At 35.5% G+C, this 18754-nt stretch overlaps 1 protein-coding gene across 1 annotated transcript in view; it reads right to left on the minus strand.

Moving 5' to 3' along the window:
• The window catches only part of LOC100967633 (XK-related protein 3), a 41189-nt gene that overhangs the window by 19827 nt on the left and 2608 nt on the right, over positions 1-18754 (minus strand). The window contains 2 exon segments of the mRNA XM_034948476.3: positions 13038-13256; positions 13259-13287. Of these exon segments, the coding sequence (XP_034804367.3) occupies positions 13038-13256; positions 13259-13287 (248 nt within the window).

Here is an 18754-nt window from a genome sequence, read left to right on the forward strand (position 1 = left end):
CAAACAAAGCCCAACCATGAACACTGAATCAGGCACCTACATCATTGTGCAGACAACAATGCATAGTCACAAAGATCAGGATCAATGACGAGAACATCATGGCACCAAGTGGACAAAATAAGGTGCCAGTTGTGAGTGACCTGAAAGAGATGGGCATGGACACATAGCCTGACAAAAAAATTCAAAATACTTATTTTAAGACAATGTAGTGGACTTAAGGAAAACACAAACAATTCAGAAATTTATCAGAGAAACTTAGCAAGGAGATTGAACAAATGGGAGGAAAAAACTAACAGAAATGTTGAAGATAAAAACACAATAAAATTTAAAAAATGCAATTTAGAGCAATGACAGAAGTGGTCAAGCAGAAAAACTCAAAGACAGGTCAATTAAAAATATACAGTCAGAATAAAAAATAGAAACCTACAAAGTTCATAGGATTTATGGGATAACATCCAAAGAACAAATGTATTAGTCACTGGTGTTCAAGGAAAGGCTGGGTACAATGGCTCATGCCTGTAATCACAGCTATTTGGGAGGCAGAGGCGGGTGGATCACATGTGGTCAGGAGTTTGAGAGCAGAGTGCCCAACATGGTGAAACTGTGTCTCTACTAAAAATACAAAAATTAGTCAGGTGTGGTTGGTGGACACCTGTAATCCCAGCTACTCAAGAGGCTGAGGCAGGATAATCATGGAATCCAGAACATGGAGGTTGCATTGAGCCAAGATCACGCCATTGCACTCCAGCCTGGGCAACAAGAGCAAAACTCCATCTCAAATTAAAAAAAAAAAAAAAAAAAAAAAAAAAAAAAAGCATATTGTAGGAAAAAAAGTAAAAACCTATTCAGAGAAATAATAACAATAAAATTTCTAAATCTAAATAAAAATATAAATGTTCAGGTAAAGGAATATCGAAGTCTTCCAATAAGATTAAATCCAAATAATATCGCCATGGCTTAATATAATCAAATCAACAAATATCAAAGACAAGGAGAGCATACAGAATTAAGCAGGATAAAAAAGAAAATATCAGGAATATGCCTATATATTTGATATATGCATATATATATATAATGTAAATATTAATAGATGCAAAGGGAGAAAAAAACTACAAGGCATTAATAGAAAACTTCAGCACCTTACTTTCAGCAATGTATAGATCATGCAGACAGAAAATCAGTAAGTAAACATCAGATTAAAATGCACTGTAGGGCAAATGGACAAAACAGTTACAGAACTATCCATCAAAGAGTTACAGAATACACATTCTTCTCTACTGCATACATGGAACATTTTCCAGGATATATCATACATTAGGCCAAAAAACACATCTTGATGAATTTGAAGAGATCAAAGTCATACAGGGTATTTCTTCTGATATCACTAATTCATAAGTAAATGAAAATTAAATAACATACTCCTGAACAACCAGTGAGTCAATGAAGACATTACACAGAAAATACCATATTTCTTGAGACAAAAATAGAAACAGAACACATCAAAACCTACTGGATACGACCAAAGCAGTTTTAAAGGGAAAGTTATGGCAATAAATGTCTTCATCAAAAGGAAGATACCAAATACACCAAACCAAAGAATTAGAAAAACAAAAAGCTAAAATCAAAAGTAAAAAAAGTCCCTAATAAATATAATCAGAGACAAAAAAAGAGATGTCATTACTGACACCCAGAAACAAATTAATGGTAAGAAATCAAATCAGCAATAAAAAGTTACCCATCAAAGAAATGCCCAGGACCTGATAGACTAACTGCTGCATTCTACCTACCACTAAAAAATGACTACTATCAATTCTTTTTAACCTAGCAGAAAAAATAAAAAAAAGAAGATATGTGAACTGTTTCAGTTCATTCTGTGGGGCCAGCATTATGCTCAATACAAAACCAGACAAGGACACAACAAAGAAGAGAAAACTACAGGCTAATATACCTGATTAACATATTATAAAAATCCTCAACACAATACTGGGAAACTGAATTATAATGCACATTTAGAAAATCATTCATGATTTTCCATGATCAAGTGAGATTGCAGGAATACAAGAATGGCTTAATACACAAGAATCATTAAATGTCATACATCAACAAAACAAATAACAAAATCTAGGTGGTCATTTCAATAAATAAAAAAGCCATTTGACAAAATTCATCATCTTCTTATAATAAAATCTCTCAACAAATTATGCACAGAACAACTGTAACTCAACACAACAAATGACATAAACAAGAATAACCAAATAATGCGTTACATGACAAACCCATAGCTAACATCACACTCAATGGGAGTTCAAAGTTGAAAGCTTCTCTCTGAAGATCTGAAAGGAGACTAAGAAGTTCCTTTTAACTGCTTCTATTAACATAATCCTGAAAGTCTTTAGCCAGAGCAACTGGAAAAGAGAAGGAAAAGGTACCCAAATTGAAAAGAAAGAAGTAAAATTGACCATATTTCCTAATGATATAATGTGGAAATCCCTAAATACACCACTAAAAAGCAGTTAGAACTATCTCAGAAAATCAGTTGAGTTTCAGTTTACAAAATCAACATACAAATTAAGTAGCATTTTCATATACTAATACCAAAATGTCTACAAAAAACCCTCAAGAAAATAATCCCACTTACAATAGCTATGGGAAAATGAATGAATAAACAAAAAACCTTTGGAGTAAGTTTTACCAAGGAGGTAGAAAATAATCTGCATTCTGAAAATTATGAAGTATTAATCAAAAATTAAAATAACATAAATCAATGGAAAGATATCTATGCTAATTGATTGGAAAAAAGTAATGTGGATAAAATGTTTATAGGACCCAAATAAGTCCACAGATTCAATGCAATCTCTATCAAAACACCAATGGCATTTTTCACAGAAATAGAAAAAATTTCAAAATTAATATGAAACCACAGGAAAAAAAAGCCCTGAATAGCCAAAGCAATCCTGAAGATGGCCATGGGTTTGGGGAATGAACCCATAGAGCTGGAGGCATCACAATGCTATAAAACAATGCAACTGAATATAGTGAGCACAAATAAATCCACACATGGATAGCCAACTGATATTCTACAGAGGTGCCAAGAACACAAAATGAGGAAAAGTCAGTCTCTTCAATAAGTGGTGCTGGGAAAACAAGAGAGCTACATGCAGAAAAACAAAATCAGAACCCTATCTCTTACCACACACAAAAAATAACTCAAATACACTAAAAAGCCTAGTGCAGTGGCATGTACTTACAGTTCCAGCTACTCAGGGGTCTGAGTGAGGAGGATCACCTGAACCTAGGAGTTCAAGGCTGTAGCATGCCACACTCATGCCACTGCACTAACCCTAGGCAATACAGTGAGACTTCATCTGTAAAAATACATTTTTAAAAACATTTAAAAATAAATATGTAGTGAAAACCCTAAACTGTCAAACCTAATAAAACACAGGGCAGACATAATGACCTTGGTCTGGGCAAGGATTCTTTTTTTTTTTTTTTTTTTTTTTGGATAAAACTTCAAAACCACAAGCAACAAAACCACCAACATACAAATGAGGTTTCATCTACTAGAAAGCTTCCACACAGGAAAAAAAAAAAAATCAGAGTGATAGAATGAGAGCAAATATTTGCAAATTATACATCAGACAAGGGGTTAATTAAAATATACAAGGAACTTTAAAAATATTCAAAAGCAAAACAAACAAATACCACATGTTCTCACTTATAACTGGGAGCTAAATTATGATTACACATGGACGAATAGAGGGAAACAACACACACTGTGGCCCGTTGGAGGCTACAGAGTGAGAGAAGGGAGAACGTAAGTGAAAACAACTAATGGACACTAGGCTTAATACCTGGGTGATGAAATAATTTGTACAACAAACCCCTAGCATACAAGTTTACTTATATAACAAATGTGCATATGTAGCCCTAAAACTAAAATAGAAGTTAAATTTTAAAAATTAGAAAGAAAAAAATAAACAATTCTCTATAAAGAAAATAGATCTCTTAATAGGCCTTTCTCAAAAGGCATTATTCAAAAGAAGAAGTGCAAATCAAAACCAGTATGACAGTTCACCTCATCCTGGTTGGAATGGTCATTATTTAAAGAATAAAAAGAAAAAAGAAACATTGAAATAAAAAACAAAAACAAAAGAATATGGAGGAAGGAAAACTCTTGCACACTATGGGTGATAATGTAAATTATTACACCCATTATACATCACTAAACCCATTTTACTCCATGAACAGTTTGGAGCTTCGTCAAAAATTAGAAGTTAGTACTAATGCATTATCCAGAAATTCCACTTTTGAAAATGTATCAAAATGAATTGAATCCAGTATGTTGAAGCGATATATACACTCTTATGTTTATTTCAGCATTATTCACAGTAAGCAAGATACAGAATCACCACAAGTGTACATCAGTGAATGAATACATAAAGAAAATGTGGTACATATACACAGTGGAATAGTATTCAGCTATAAAAAAGAAAGAAATTCTCATCTGCAGCAACAGGGATGAACCTGGAGAACATTACGTTGAGTGAAAAAAAAGGTCTCACTTTTATGACAAAACTTACAAGAAAAAAAAAAGGCTCTGTGGATACAGAGAGTGAAACAATGGTTACCAGAGACTGGAGTGGTTATAGGAAAAGAAAGAATGAGGAGAATTTTAACAAAAGATTTATAATTACAGTCAGATAGGAGTAATAGATTTAAAGAGATCTATTGTATAGGAGGGTCACTACAGTTAGTGAAGGTATATTGTTGAAATATATACACAGAATGGATGTTAATTGCTCTTACCAAAAAAAAAAAAAAAGAGATAACTGTGTGAGAAAATGCATTTGTTAATTTTCTGGATTTAACTATTCCATGTCATATATATACCTCTAACATCATCTTGTACACAATAAAAACATACAATGTAACCTGTCGATGTAAAAAAAAAAATAGAGAAAGAAAGGAGGCGGGGGGAGGAGAGAGAGGGAGAGAGACAGGCAGTGAGAGAGAGAGAGAGAGAGAGAGACTGACTCTGAGACTAAAGGGGAAAAACAGCCACACCATAAAATTGTATTACACTGACCACTGGTACCATTTTCTTTTTGTTTTTTTCTTGTTTTTTTTTTTTTGCTTTTGTTGTTGTTGTTGTTGTTGTTGTTGGAGGGGATGGAGGTTTGCTCTTGTTCCCCAGGCTGGAGTGCAATGGCACTGTCTCAGCTCATTGCATCCTCTGCCTGCTGGGTTCAAGCCATTCTCTTGCCTCAGCCTCCTGAGTAGATGAGATTACAGGTACCTGCTACCATGTCCAGCTAATTATTGTATTTTTAGTAGAGACAGACAGGGCTTCACCATGTTGGCCAAGCTAGCCTTGAAACCTTAACCTCATGTGATCTACCCACCTTGGCCTCCTAAAGTGCTGGGATTACAGGTGTGAGCCACCGTGCCTGGCCTACACTAACACAATTTTCATATGTTTATAAATAGGTGTCCGTCTACGTTTTGTCAGTTAATAGAAAGCAAATAATTATGAATCTTGTTAAAAATATTAGTGGTAATAGGAAAAGTGAACACACAAATACACACAGTCTACAGATCTCTGCATACAATGAAAACTGCATCTAATGCCATGAAGCTAGTACAACTTATTTGTAAAAAAATTTCCAACTATAGATCCTATCCCATGGGATATGGTTGTGGTTGTATAGTTACAGGTTTATTCAGCCATCATTTGTTTTACTGCTGAAGGTCCCATAAACTTCAATAATTTTGGACACATGTAAACATGTACCTAACTGCTTCTCATTTGGTTTGAATGCCCACTTGTCAAATATCTATTTATTTGACAAACAACTTCTTAGTCTTAGTTTGTTGTTCACATATATGCTAAAAACTTCCCTTGTTATGAAAGAATTTCAAATGACATCTGATGTCAAATGACATCTTTGTAATAAAATACTATATATTCCATGTCTTTTAGTGGTGTTTTGTTCATCTATATTTATCAACTCCGAAAATAAAAAATGATTACCTTCGTTTTACATGTTGCAATCAGCACTTCCCTCTTAAATGCCAAATAAAAATGTTTTGATTTTATTTTACTTTTGCAGATAATCAACATGCATCTATTCAACTAGTTATCTTCCTCTTCGTGTATACTTGAACAACATATATCTAAATGTCTACATTCCTGGTGACTATTTTTTATTTTTTATTTTATTTTTTGAGGTGGAGTTTTGCTGTTGTTTCCCAGGCTGGAGTGCAATGGTGCCATCTTGGCTTACCGCAACCTCTGCCTCCCGGTTTCAAGCGATTCCCCTGCCTCAGCCTCCCCAGTAGCTGGGATTACAGGCATGCTCCACCACACATGGTTAATTCTGTATTTTTAGTAGAGGCAAGGTTTCTCCATGTTGGCCAGGCTGGTCTCTAACTCCTGACCTCAGGTGATCTGTCCGCCTCAGCCTCCCAAAGGGCTGGGATTACAGGCATGAGCCACTGCCCCTGGCTCTGATGACTATTTTTTGAATTTGACATAATAGGGTACTGAAAAGGTGCAAAGACAGTGCAGACATGTTCAATGTACACTTACATATTCCCCCAAAGGCTGCATTTTAAATAATTTTGCATAATTCCAGTACACAGTTTAAGAGAAAACTGATATTGGTTCAGTGTTTGTGTTGGGGGTTCTATTTCATGTTATTTAGGTGTAGACTCAGGTAACTGCCACTACAATCATGTTATTGAGGAGAGCAGAAATCATCTGATGACCATAAAACAGACCTCCCAGAGACAAAACTTCTTATCTGAGGAATTTATATGGGAGCAAAGACCACCTGGTGACCATCAAATAGGCTGTCAAAGAGGCAAAACTCCTTGCCTGAGAATTTACAATCAAATTTTCTGAATATCTAAAGTCAGCATGTCGTTTTGGGTCTCCTTCAACATTTACTGTAAGTTATTAAAATTTCAAAGCAACCCAAGAAAGCCAAGCAATGCAATAAAGAAATTCAAGAGCTGAAAGATGAAATAGCCACTTAAAGAAAGACCAAAAATTGACTTCTTCAGCTGAAAACTTCTCAATAAGAACATTATAATACAAATGGAAGTGTTAAGAGGGGAATAGACCAAGCTGAGGAAAGAATTTCAGAGCTCCAAGACTGGTTCTTCAAATCAACTTGGTCAAACAATAATAAAGCAAAAATAATTCAAAATGAATAAAACATCCAAGAAATAGTGGAGTTATGTAAAGCGACCAAATCTATGACTTGACTCACCAGCATTCCAGAGAGAAAAGGAGAAAGAATAAGCAAGCTGAAAAACAAATTTGAGGAGACAGTCATGAAAGTCTTCCTCATCACACTAGAGAGGTCAACATCCAAATCCAAATAAAATAGAGAACCCCAGCCAGATGCTATGTAAGATGACCATTCCCAAGGCACAGAGTCATCAGATTCACCAAGGTCAGTGCAAAAAGAAACAAGCAAACAAACAAAAGAAAGAAAGGAAACAAACATGAAAATATAAATACAGCTAGAGAGAAGTGGTAGGTCACTTATAGAGAGAACATCATCAGGATGGCAGCAGACCTCTTAGCAGAAACCAGAGACTGGGGGCCTATTTTCAACATTAAAAAAAAAAATCCAATAATTTTATATCCCACCAAACTAAGATTCATAAGAAAAAAAGAAATAAAATTCTTCTCAGACAAACAAATGCTAAGGGCATACACTTGAAGTAGATTAGACTTTCAACACATCCTCAAGGGAATGCCAAACATGCATTTGAAAGAATGGTATCTGCTCTCACTAAAGCACACTTAAGAGCAAGGACACATGCACTTTAAAGCAGCTGTACAACAAAGTCTACCTATCAACCAGCTAACAACATAACAGGATCAAAATCATACATATCAATACTAACCTTGAATGACACACAGTGGTAGGCTGAATAAAAAGACAAAACCCAACCATCTGTGGCCTTCAAGGCACTCATCTCACATCCAATGACACCCATACCCTCAAAGTAAAGGAGCAGGTAAGATCTATCATGCTAATGGAAAACAAAGAGAGCAGGAAAACAGATGTGAAACCACTGAAAATTGAAAAGGACAATGAAGGTCATTACATAATAATAATGGGTACAATCAAGCACTGTCCTAAATACACATACATATAAAAATGGAGCACCAATTTGTAGAACAAGTTCTTCTTGACCTATGAAAAGACAGCAAAGAAACTCTGGACTTAAACTCAGCACCTGACCAACTGGAACTAACACACATCTACAGAATGAGCATGCCACCCATGACAAAGAATTGTCATTCTTCTCATCTGCACACAGAATATAGCCTAAGATTGACTCTGAGCAATTTACTAAGGCAAGCCTCATTCAATTCAAAAGAAACAAATCACACAAAGCACAGTCTTGATCCATGGTGCAATAAAAATAGAAATCAATACCAAGAAGATCTCTCAAAATACAAAAATACAGGGAAATCAAACAACTTACATTGGAATAACTCCCAGGTGAACATAAAAATTAAGGCAGAAATTAAAATAATTATTTGAAATAAATTAAAATAAGAAAAACTTTCCCAAATCTCTGGGATGCAGCCAAAGCAGGGTTAAGTGGAAAGTTTATAGCCCTTTAATGCCTTCATCAAGAAGTTAGAAAAACCTCAAATTAACAATTTAACTTTGCACCTAAAGGAACTGGGAGGGAGGGGGAACCAACACCAAATCTAGCAGAAGAAAATAACTAAAGCTAGAGAAGTTAATGAAACTGAGATGCAAAATAAATATGAAAGATCACTTAAACCAAACCAAGAGTTGGCCTTTGAAAATAAAATAAATAAATAAATGGATAGTGTGCTATCTAAATTAACAAAGACAAAAAACAAAACAAAACAAAAAAAAACCAAAAAATAAATGCTGCCTATGATGACTCACCTCTGTAATCCCAGTACTTTCAGAGGTTGACATGGGAGGATCCCTTGAGATTAAGAGCTTGAGATCAGCTGGGACAACATGGTAAAACCCTGTCTCTACTAAAAATACAAAAATTAACCAGGCATGGAGGTGCATGCCTGTAATCCCAGCTACTCAGGAGGCTGAGGCATGAGAATTGCTTGATCCTGGGAGGTGGAGGTGTCAGTGATCCAAGATCACGTCACTGAACTGCAACCCTGGTGACAGAAAAAAACTCAGTCTCAAAAAAAAAAAAAGGGACAAGAAAATCCAAAGAAGCACAATCAAAACAATATAGGCAGTATATGACTGATCCCACAGAAATACAAAAGATCCTCAGAGACAACTGTGAACAACTCTATGCACACAAATTAGAAATTCTAGAGGAAACAGATAAATTCTTGGAAGCACACAATCTCCCAAGACTAAATCAAGAAGAGATTGAAACTCTGAATAGGCCATTATCTATGCCTTAAATTGTTTAGGTGCTAAATAACCTACCAATACTTTTTTTAAAAAATCCCTGGAGCAGATGAATTCATAGCCAAATTTTTCCTGATGTACAAAGAATTAATAACAATGTGATTACAATTATTCAAACAAAAGGTGAAGGGGCCTTTTTCCCATCTCAATCTGTGAGCCCAGATTCTATTAGCCCAGCATCAGCCTGATACCAAAACCTAGCAGAGACACAAGAAAACTTCTGTCCAATATCCCTCATGAACACAGATGAAAAAATCCTTAACAAAATCTCAGCAAACTGGATCTCAAAGTGCATCAAAAAGCTAGTACACCATAATCACAGTAGGCTTTATTCCTGGAATGCAAAGCTGGCTCGACATATCCAAATCAATAAATGTGATCACCACATAAACAGAATCAAAAGCAAAAAACCAAAACAGAAAAAGGGATTGATAAAGTCAAACATCTCTTCATGATAAACTCAACACATTAAGCATCAAAAGAATGTACTTGAAATAATAAGAGTCTTCTATAATGAACCCATCGACAACATCATACTGAATAGGCAGAAGCTCAAATTATTTAATGCAATTCCTGTCAAACTGCCAATGTCATTCTTCACAAAATTAGAAAAAATTCTATTCTAAATTTCATGTGGAACAGCAACAAGAAGCCCAATTAGTCAAAGCAATCATAAGCAAAAATAACAAAGCCAGTGATGTTACTCTACCTGACTTCAAACTACACTTAAAAGCTGCAGTAACAAAAACAGCTTAGCACTGGTGCAAAAACAGACACAGAGACCAAGAAAACAGGTCATGGAGCCCAGGTATAAGGCCACACACCTACAACTATCTGATCTTTGACAAGGCCAATGAAATAGGCAATGTGAAAAAGATTCCCTTTTAAATAAATGAATCTAGGATAACTGGCTAGCCATATATAGAAGAATTAAACTGAACTCCTGCCTTTCACCATATACAAAAATTAACTCAAAATGGATGAAATGTTTAAATGTAAGACCTCAACCTATAAAAATTGTGGAAAATAACCTAGGAAGTATTATTTTAAACACTGATAGTGGCAAAAAGAATTTAGCTAAGTCCCCAAATTAAATTTTGCATAAAACACAAAAATAGAAAATTGGGACCTAATTAAATTAAAAGTTTTCTGCACAGCAAAAGAAACTGTAAACAGAGCAAACAGACAACCTACACAATGGGAGAAGATATTTGCAAACTATGCATCAAGCAAAGGCTTAAGATCCAGAATCTACAGAGAACTTAAATCAACAAGCACAAAACAAATAACTCTGTTAAAAAATATGTAAAAGTAGCCAAGGGCAGTGGCTCATGCCTGTAATCCCAGCACTTTGGGATGCTAAGGCAGGCAGAATACGAGGTCAGGAGATCAAAACCATCCTGGCTAACACGGTGAAACCCCATCTCTACTAAAAATACAAAAAAAAAATTTAGCTGGGCATGGTGGTGGGCACCTGTGGTCCCAGCTGCTTGGGAGGGTGAGGCAGGAGAATGGCATCAACCCAGGAGGCGGAACTTGCAGTGAGCCAGGATTGCACCACTGCACTCCAGCCTAGGCCACAGAGTGAGACTCTGTCTCAAAAAAAAAAAAAATAGGTAAAAGAAAATGAACAGACACTTCTCAAAAGAAGACATAGAAGTGGCCAACAAGCATATGAAAAACTGCTCAGCATAAGTCCATGTGCGGTGGCTCACCCCTATAATCCCGGCACTTTGGGAGGCCGAGTTGGGTGGATAACCTGAGGTCAGGAGTTCAAGACCAGCCTGGACAATATAGCAAAACCTTGTTTCTACAAGGTTTTACAATGTAAAAATTAGCTGGGCATGTTGGCACATGCCTGCAATCACAGCTACCCGGGAGGCTGAGGCAGGAGAATCACTTGAATCTGGGAGGTGGAGGTTGCAGTGGGTCAAAATCATGCCAGGGCACTCCAGCCTTGGCAACAAGAGTGAAACTCCATCTCAAAAAACAACAACAACAACAACAACAACAACAACAAAAACCCCCACAATTTCAGCATCAGTAATCACCAGAGAAATGCAAATCAAAACCACAATGAGATAGTATCTCACACCAGCAAAAATGGCTACTATTAAAATGTCAAAAACCAACTCATGCTGGGTGAGGATGCTGAGAAAGAGGAATGCTTACACACTGCTGATAGAAGTGTAACTTAGATCAGCTATTGTGGAAAGCACTCTGGAAGTTTCTCAAAGAATTTAATACTGAGCTAACATTTCAACCCAGCAATCCCATTAGTGGGTATGAACCCAAAGGAATATAAATCATTCTATGTCCAAGACACATGCAGTCGTATGTTTATTGCTGCACTATTCACCATAGCAAAGACATGGGATCAACTCAGGTGCACGTCAACGGTACATTGGATATGGAAAATAATTGATTAATTTCTTTCATATGGTTGCATAGTATTCCATGTATGTGTACTTGGAATACTGTGCAGCCATACAAAATAAATAAATCATGTCGTTTGCGTCAACATAAATGCAGGTGGAGGCCATTATCCTAAGCAAATCATTTCAGGAATAGAAAACCAAATAGATGTATTACTCATAAGCAGAAGCTGAACATTCAGCACATCTGAACATAAATATGGAAATAACAGACCTTGTCGACCACTATTGGGTGGAGGGAAGAACAGGGTGGGCTAAAAAAAAACTCCCTATTGTATACTATGCTTACTACCTGGGTGATGGGATCCACACTCCAAACCTCAGTATCTCAAAATATTCCCATGTAACAAACCTATATGTATACTGTACATATACTCCCTGTATCTAAGGTAAAAATTTAAAATAAAATATACAGAACTATTTGCCTGGTGACTTTTAAAAATTTTATAGTCTTAGGCAGATTCTAATTTTCATGCAGTTTTGACTTCTATTAAAAGCAATGCTGTTTGGCTGGGTGCGGTGGCTCATGCCAGTAATCCCAGTACTTTGGGAGGCCAAGGCAGGTGGATCACAAGGTCAGGAGATCGAGACCATCCTGCCTAACACAGTGAAACCCCATCTCTACTAAAAATATGAAAAAATTAGCCGGGCGTGGTGGCAGGCACCTGTAGTCCCAGCTACTCAGGAGGCTGAGGCAGGAGAATGGTGTGAACCTGGGAGGCGGAGCTTGCAGTGGGCCGAGATTGGGCCACTGAACTCCAGCCTAGGCGACAAAGCAAGACTCTGTCTCAAAAAAAAAAAAAAAAAAAAAAAAAGCAATGCTGTTTATACAAGGCAGATTATAACAAAAATATGTTTTAGATAAAAACTTATTCCTCCGCTTCATCTCTAAATATTATATCAAGCTTAATTTAACTCTTCAGGGTCAATAAAATAAATTGATGCTAACTTTTATTTATATTAAATTTCTATGGATTCCAGCAGCATCTTTTTATAATCTGGTAATCAAACAAATTCATAGAAACTCAATCTTATAAAAAATTTAGTGCAACTGTAATTTGGGATTACATATTTCAACTTCTCAATTTCTGTTATATTAGTACACCTTATTCATCTCGTGTGTCTTTCAGCATCAAGTAACTCAACTTACCTCTACCCAAAGGCCATTCTTGTATAGTGAGAGTGATAGATATCTGAAAAATTAACTGTGGAACAGAACCAAGAAAAGCCTGAATCACTGACATGTACTTGAAAGCCTGCTGCAAGAAATTATCCCAGATTGAGAGTGCAATCTCCCTTTCCAGCATCATGTTTCTCTTTGTGATGCTAACTTGACTCTCTTCCTTCTCCTGTTTAAGATTTTCAACAATTTGTGGTAATTTATAATGGTCTGCAAACACCTGTTAACATGAAGTAACATCCGAGATTAACATTTATTGGTGACAGATATCTAGAAATATTTGAAAGTTTATCAGGAGAGGAACTCTTAATTTTGAAATTATACCATCAAATGGCAAATAATAACTTAATCATACTGGATAAAAAATAAGTTTCTAACAGTTTCTAATATTATTATTTATGGTAGTTCTTCCCCTCATTTTCAACTTCAAATAACACATAACTGCAGTCTGATAAACAAAAATTCAAACAGCAGATGAAAAACTAAAAATTCCATCATTCATACACAATTCAATTCACTTTCTCAAGGTCAGTTTGATTAAATAATATCACAATTTTTTTCTAATGCATTTATATTCTGACACATACAAAAGCTATTTCTCCAGAAACATACTATTCTGACAACTTTCTAAAGACGTCAATGTTTTTAGGTGTTCTTCCCATGATACAAATGTCAACTGCCTCAAAGGGAGGACCCCAAATTTTCACTGGAACATATTTTGACTTATGATTTTTCTCTAGTGGTGAAATTTAGCTCATTTAGCATTATTTTAAGACAGCAGTCTAAAACAACTCAATGAATGCTTAAAACAGCCACATGTAAGTGACAAAAACATACATAGATATGATCTATAGTGGACCTTAACTTCAAAGTAGTCCTCAAAGAACTTTCACAAATAAAAATCTATGGGAAATAAGCAGATCTTTATTAAAAAAATCACAAAACATGAATAAAAACAAGATACCATGAATAAGAAGCACAAGATGACCCCAACATATTTCCTATGTAAAATTTACCAAACCAAAAAATATTTACTTTTTGAAGAAATAATGCAGTACTTCAGAAGTATGAAAAAATAATGCTTCTCAATGATGAGCAAGTATTAAAAAGAACCAACAGAATATCTAGAAAACAAAATATAAAAATCACTGGGTAAATTAGTTGAAAGCTAATTAGATAATTGAAAAATAAATAACTTTAACAAAATTACAAAAAAAGTAGCAAAGAGAGAAAGAAGCATCTAATATATTATGGAGATTATAGGGCATTTAAGAAAAGAATGATAAAGCCTACACTTCTGATCAGAATTTTAAAAGAATACAGGAAGTGGCAGTATTTTTAAATTAATGACTAGAAAAAGAGTTTCAAATTGTTACAATCATGAATTCTCAGATTAAAGAAGTCTTATATATCCTAGGCAGAAAAGATTTATAAAGAATAAAATTAAATAAGTGTGGCCAGGTTCGCTGGCTCATGCCTGGAATCCCAGCACTTTGGGAGGTCGAGAAGGGGCGGATCCCTTGAGCTCAGGAGTCAGAGACCAGCCTGGGCTACATGGTGAAACACTATCTCACCTAAAAATACAGAAATTAGCCTGGTGTGGTGATGCGTGCCTGTAGGTAGTCCCAGTTATTGCTGAGGCAAGAGTATTGCTTGAGCCTGGGTGGCAGAAACTGCAGGGAGCTGAGATTACACCACTGCTCTCCAAGCAGCACAACACGGCAAGATGCCATTTCAAAAAAATAAATATATAAGTAACTGTAAGTTTTAAAATAACGCAATGCGGGCAAATAGACTAAACATACATATTCAGAACTACAAGCTGTCAGGTGTTAAAGAGTTATAATTCAAGGATAAGAACAAGAAATAAAAGCTAACAGCAAAAAAAAAAATGTAAACAACAGAAAAGGCAGAAAAGTTTGTGCTTTTATAAAATCAGAAGAAACATTTCAATGCAAAAAAAAGCATCATCAGCGTAATAAAGCTCAGTGCAAAATAATATTTTGTTAGAAAATTGTATTAATTTTAAGCTTCTATACACCCAATAACTTGCAAAAATGAACAAATCCAGCATAAATCTAAAAGAAAATTATGTGACTAAATGGTCTGGAGCCCATTTTCTCTAAAACAAAATGCAATTTTCCAAAAAGGAGACATTGTTAAAATTTATTTAAAAATCATTAATGTAAGTAACACCCTTCTTTAAACAAACAGGATATTTTCAATATCTCCAACATCTCCTCTGTCATTGTCTACTACTGTACCTCTCTCTCACCACATAATCCAATGGCCATAACATATCATTTCATTAGACCCTATTAACTAACTCTTCTTTAGCAATTATGAAATGTATGATAAATTAAATAGAAAATCATATCACTATACCTTTTAGCTACTTTTGACTTTTAAGTACACACTATCATTTATTATTTCTATCTTCTGACCAAATAGAAAACAGTTTTTCTCCCATTCCTTGTCTATCATTATCTTACATGAAGAATTTTATCAGGGTTTGGGGAAGGAAAAATTTACAGATACTTGATTGAATTGTCTTAGATTCGAAAAGGAAAGAGAAAGAAGACAAGGAGTAAAGGAAAGAAAGAAGATAACTGAGAACATTTAGAAGTCGAATGTCTAATATTTAATCCTAACAGATAATTCATGAAACCATCTCAGTCTTTCTTTCTTTTTTTTTTTTTTTTTTTGAGACAGAGTTTGCTCTGTTGCCAGGCTGGAGTGCAGTGGTGCGATATTGGCTCACTGCAACCTCTCCCTCCCATGTTCAAGTGATTCTCCTGCCTCAGCCTCCCAAGTATCTGGAACTACAGGTGGGTGCCACCAAACCCAGCTAATTTTTGGGTTTGTAGTAGAGACAGGGTTTCACCATGTTGGTCCAGATGGTCTCGATCTCTTGGCATTGTGATCTGCCTGCCTGGGACTCCCAAAGTACTGGGATTACAGTCACGAGCCACTGCACCCAGCAGTCATCCCAGTCTTTCTACAAACTCATTAATTGACACCAAAGGTGATGCTTGTGAAAACAAAAAAAGGTTTTTCCTTCATCCTTTTCTTTTTATTTATTTTTTGACATTAAAATAAGACATTAAGACAGCTTTGCAGAAATAAAATAGTCACACAAGTTAAAAAGTTGGCCATGAAAGTAAGACTTTCTAAAAACTTGTGGAGATCGTGGAGAGGATATTAAGCTGTAAAGTTATGTTAATCAGGGACTTCCATGTCAATCCATCTTAAGGTTGGTAGTGTCCTCAATTGACATATATATACACAATTTTCCTCTTAGTTACAGTAGACTAGAATTTAACAATCATTATGTTTTCATAAATTACCTTTCCACTTTTGCATATACTTGTTTTGTTGTGTTAAGGCATAAATATAATAAAATCTATTAAAAATGCTATAGCCTATCAAAAATGAGAAAAAAACTAGAAGAAACTGCAGACCAATATCCTTTATGAACCACAGACACAAAAGTCCTCAACACCACACTAGAAAGCCACACTCAGCAACACATAAAAAATGATAATACACAACAACCAAATAGGATTTATTTCCACAACAAGAAGAGATTTGTCAGAGGCATGTGAACTAGAGCAACTCCATCTTAAACAGGAGGCAGGAAAAATGAATGTGAATCATACTGGGCTGCATTCCCAGATATTTAAAGCATTCTAAGTTACAGGATAAAAAGGAGGTTTTATAATGGCTGCCCTTAGAGAATACATGGCAAATGTGTTCTAAAATGTGTGTAATAAAAACTACAGATCATAAGGAACTTGCTAATAAAACAGGTCGCAGCAAAGGAGCCAGCCAAAATGCACAAAAACCAAAATGGCCAAAAGAGTGACCTCTGGTCGTCCTCACTGCTGCGCTCCCACCAGTGCCATGACAGTTTACCAATGCCGTGGCAACATCAGGAAGTTACCCTATATGGGCTAAAAAGGGGAGGCATGAATAATCCGCCCCTTGTTTAGCATACCATCAAGAAAGAACCATAAAAATGGGCAACCAGCAGCCTTCGGGCATGCTCTCTCTATGGAGCAGCCATTCTTTTATTCCTTTACTTTCTTAATAAACTTGCTTTCACTTTACATTGTGGACTTGCCCTGAATTTTTTCTTGCACACGATCCAAGAACCGTCTCTTGGGGTCTGGATCAGGACCACTTTCCTGTAACAGATTCAACATATAAAAATCAGTGAAATATATCATGTTAATAGAATAAAGAACAAAAATCACAGGATCATCTCAACAGGCAGAAAAAATCATTTTGCAAAATCCATCACATCTCAAAATAAAAACACACAACAAACAGTACTTTCTCAGACTAGCAAAGACCATCAATTAAGGAAAAAAAAGCTAGTACAATGTTTCATGCCAAAAATGAGAACTAAGCTATCATTTTGTAATCTTGCCCAAATTCCTATATAAGGGGTCTGGGTACTAATGCCCTACAAACCATAAATTCTCATCAGATGGATTTTAATTAACCCTATATATTGTGACTTACTTTCCACTCTGACTCTGGCATAACAAAACAAAATAAAGAAGAAAGTAAAAATATTTTACCCCAAAACAGGTTTTTTTTCCCCCCCATGTTTTGAAATGGCCCTGCAAAGCTGTCCTATGTGGGGGAAATTTTGGATCTGCATGGAATCTCTATTAATTTCCCCAGATCTTTTATTTCCAGGCCCTTCCAAATCTGAAGAGGTTAACTGAAAGTCTAGCACTTTTAAAAGGTTTGAATAGAACACATTTGTCATGTATTCTCTAAGGGCAGCCATTATAAGTCTTCAAAAGAACCTTGGTCTCCGCAATATTTTATCTTAACCTATTTCCTTTCTATCATCCCAGCTGTTTAGACAAACTCACCCAGTTGTCAACCAGAAAATGTTTAAATTTACCTATAGCCTGGAATCCACCCAACCACCCCACTGCTCTGAGCTGTCAAGCCTTTCTGGAATAAACCAATGTATTTCTTAGTTTATTTGATTGATGTCTCATGCCTCCCTAAAATGTATAAAACCAAGCTGTATGCTGACCACATTGGGCACACGCACTCAGGACTTCCTAGGAAAAGTATCATAGCCCATGGTCACTCACATTTAGCTTAGAATAAATCCCTTCAAAATATTTTACAGAGTTTAACTCTTTTTGTTGACGGAAGACTGAAAACTTTTTCCCTTATGTCAGAAATAAGTGAAACATGTGAACTCATTTTTAATATAGTACTAGAGGTTCTAACCAAAACAATTAGTTGTTGGGTTACCAGGCAAGATGTGAAAGGCAAACAGATTTAAAAAAGGAGATGTGAAACTAGCTCTATTCAAGATGACATAATTTGTATATAGAAAATCTGAAGGAATCCACACAAAAAAAACATTAAAGCTAGTAAATAGTTTCAGCATAGTTTCAGTACACAACATCTGTATGCAAAAACGATTTGTATTTCTACATACTAGCAATGAACGATTGAGAATGATGCTTTAAAAACCTTTTTTATAATAACCTAAAAAAGAAAATATTTAGAAATAACTTTAACAAGTAAGTGTAAGACCTGTACATTTAAAACTACCAAACACCAACAAAAGAAGTTAAAGACCTAAGTAAATGGAAATACATCACAGGACCGTGAGTTGAAAGACTTCATATTATTAAGATGACAATACT

This window comes from Pan paniscus, chromosome Y (genome assembly GCF_029289425.2).
Source record: "Pan paniscus chromosome Y, NHGRI_mPanPan1-v2.0_pri, whole genome shotgun sequence".
Lineage (NCBI taxonomy): Eukaryota > Metazoa > Chordata > Mammalia > Primates > Hominidae > Pan > Pan paniscus.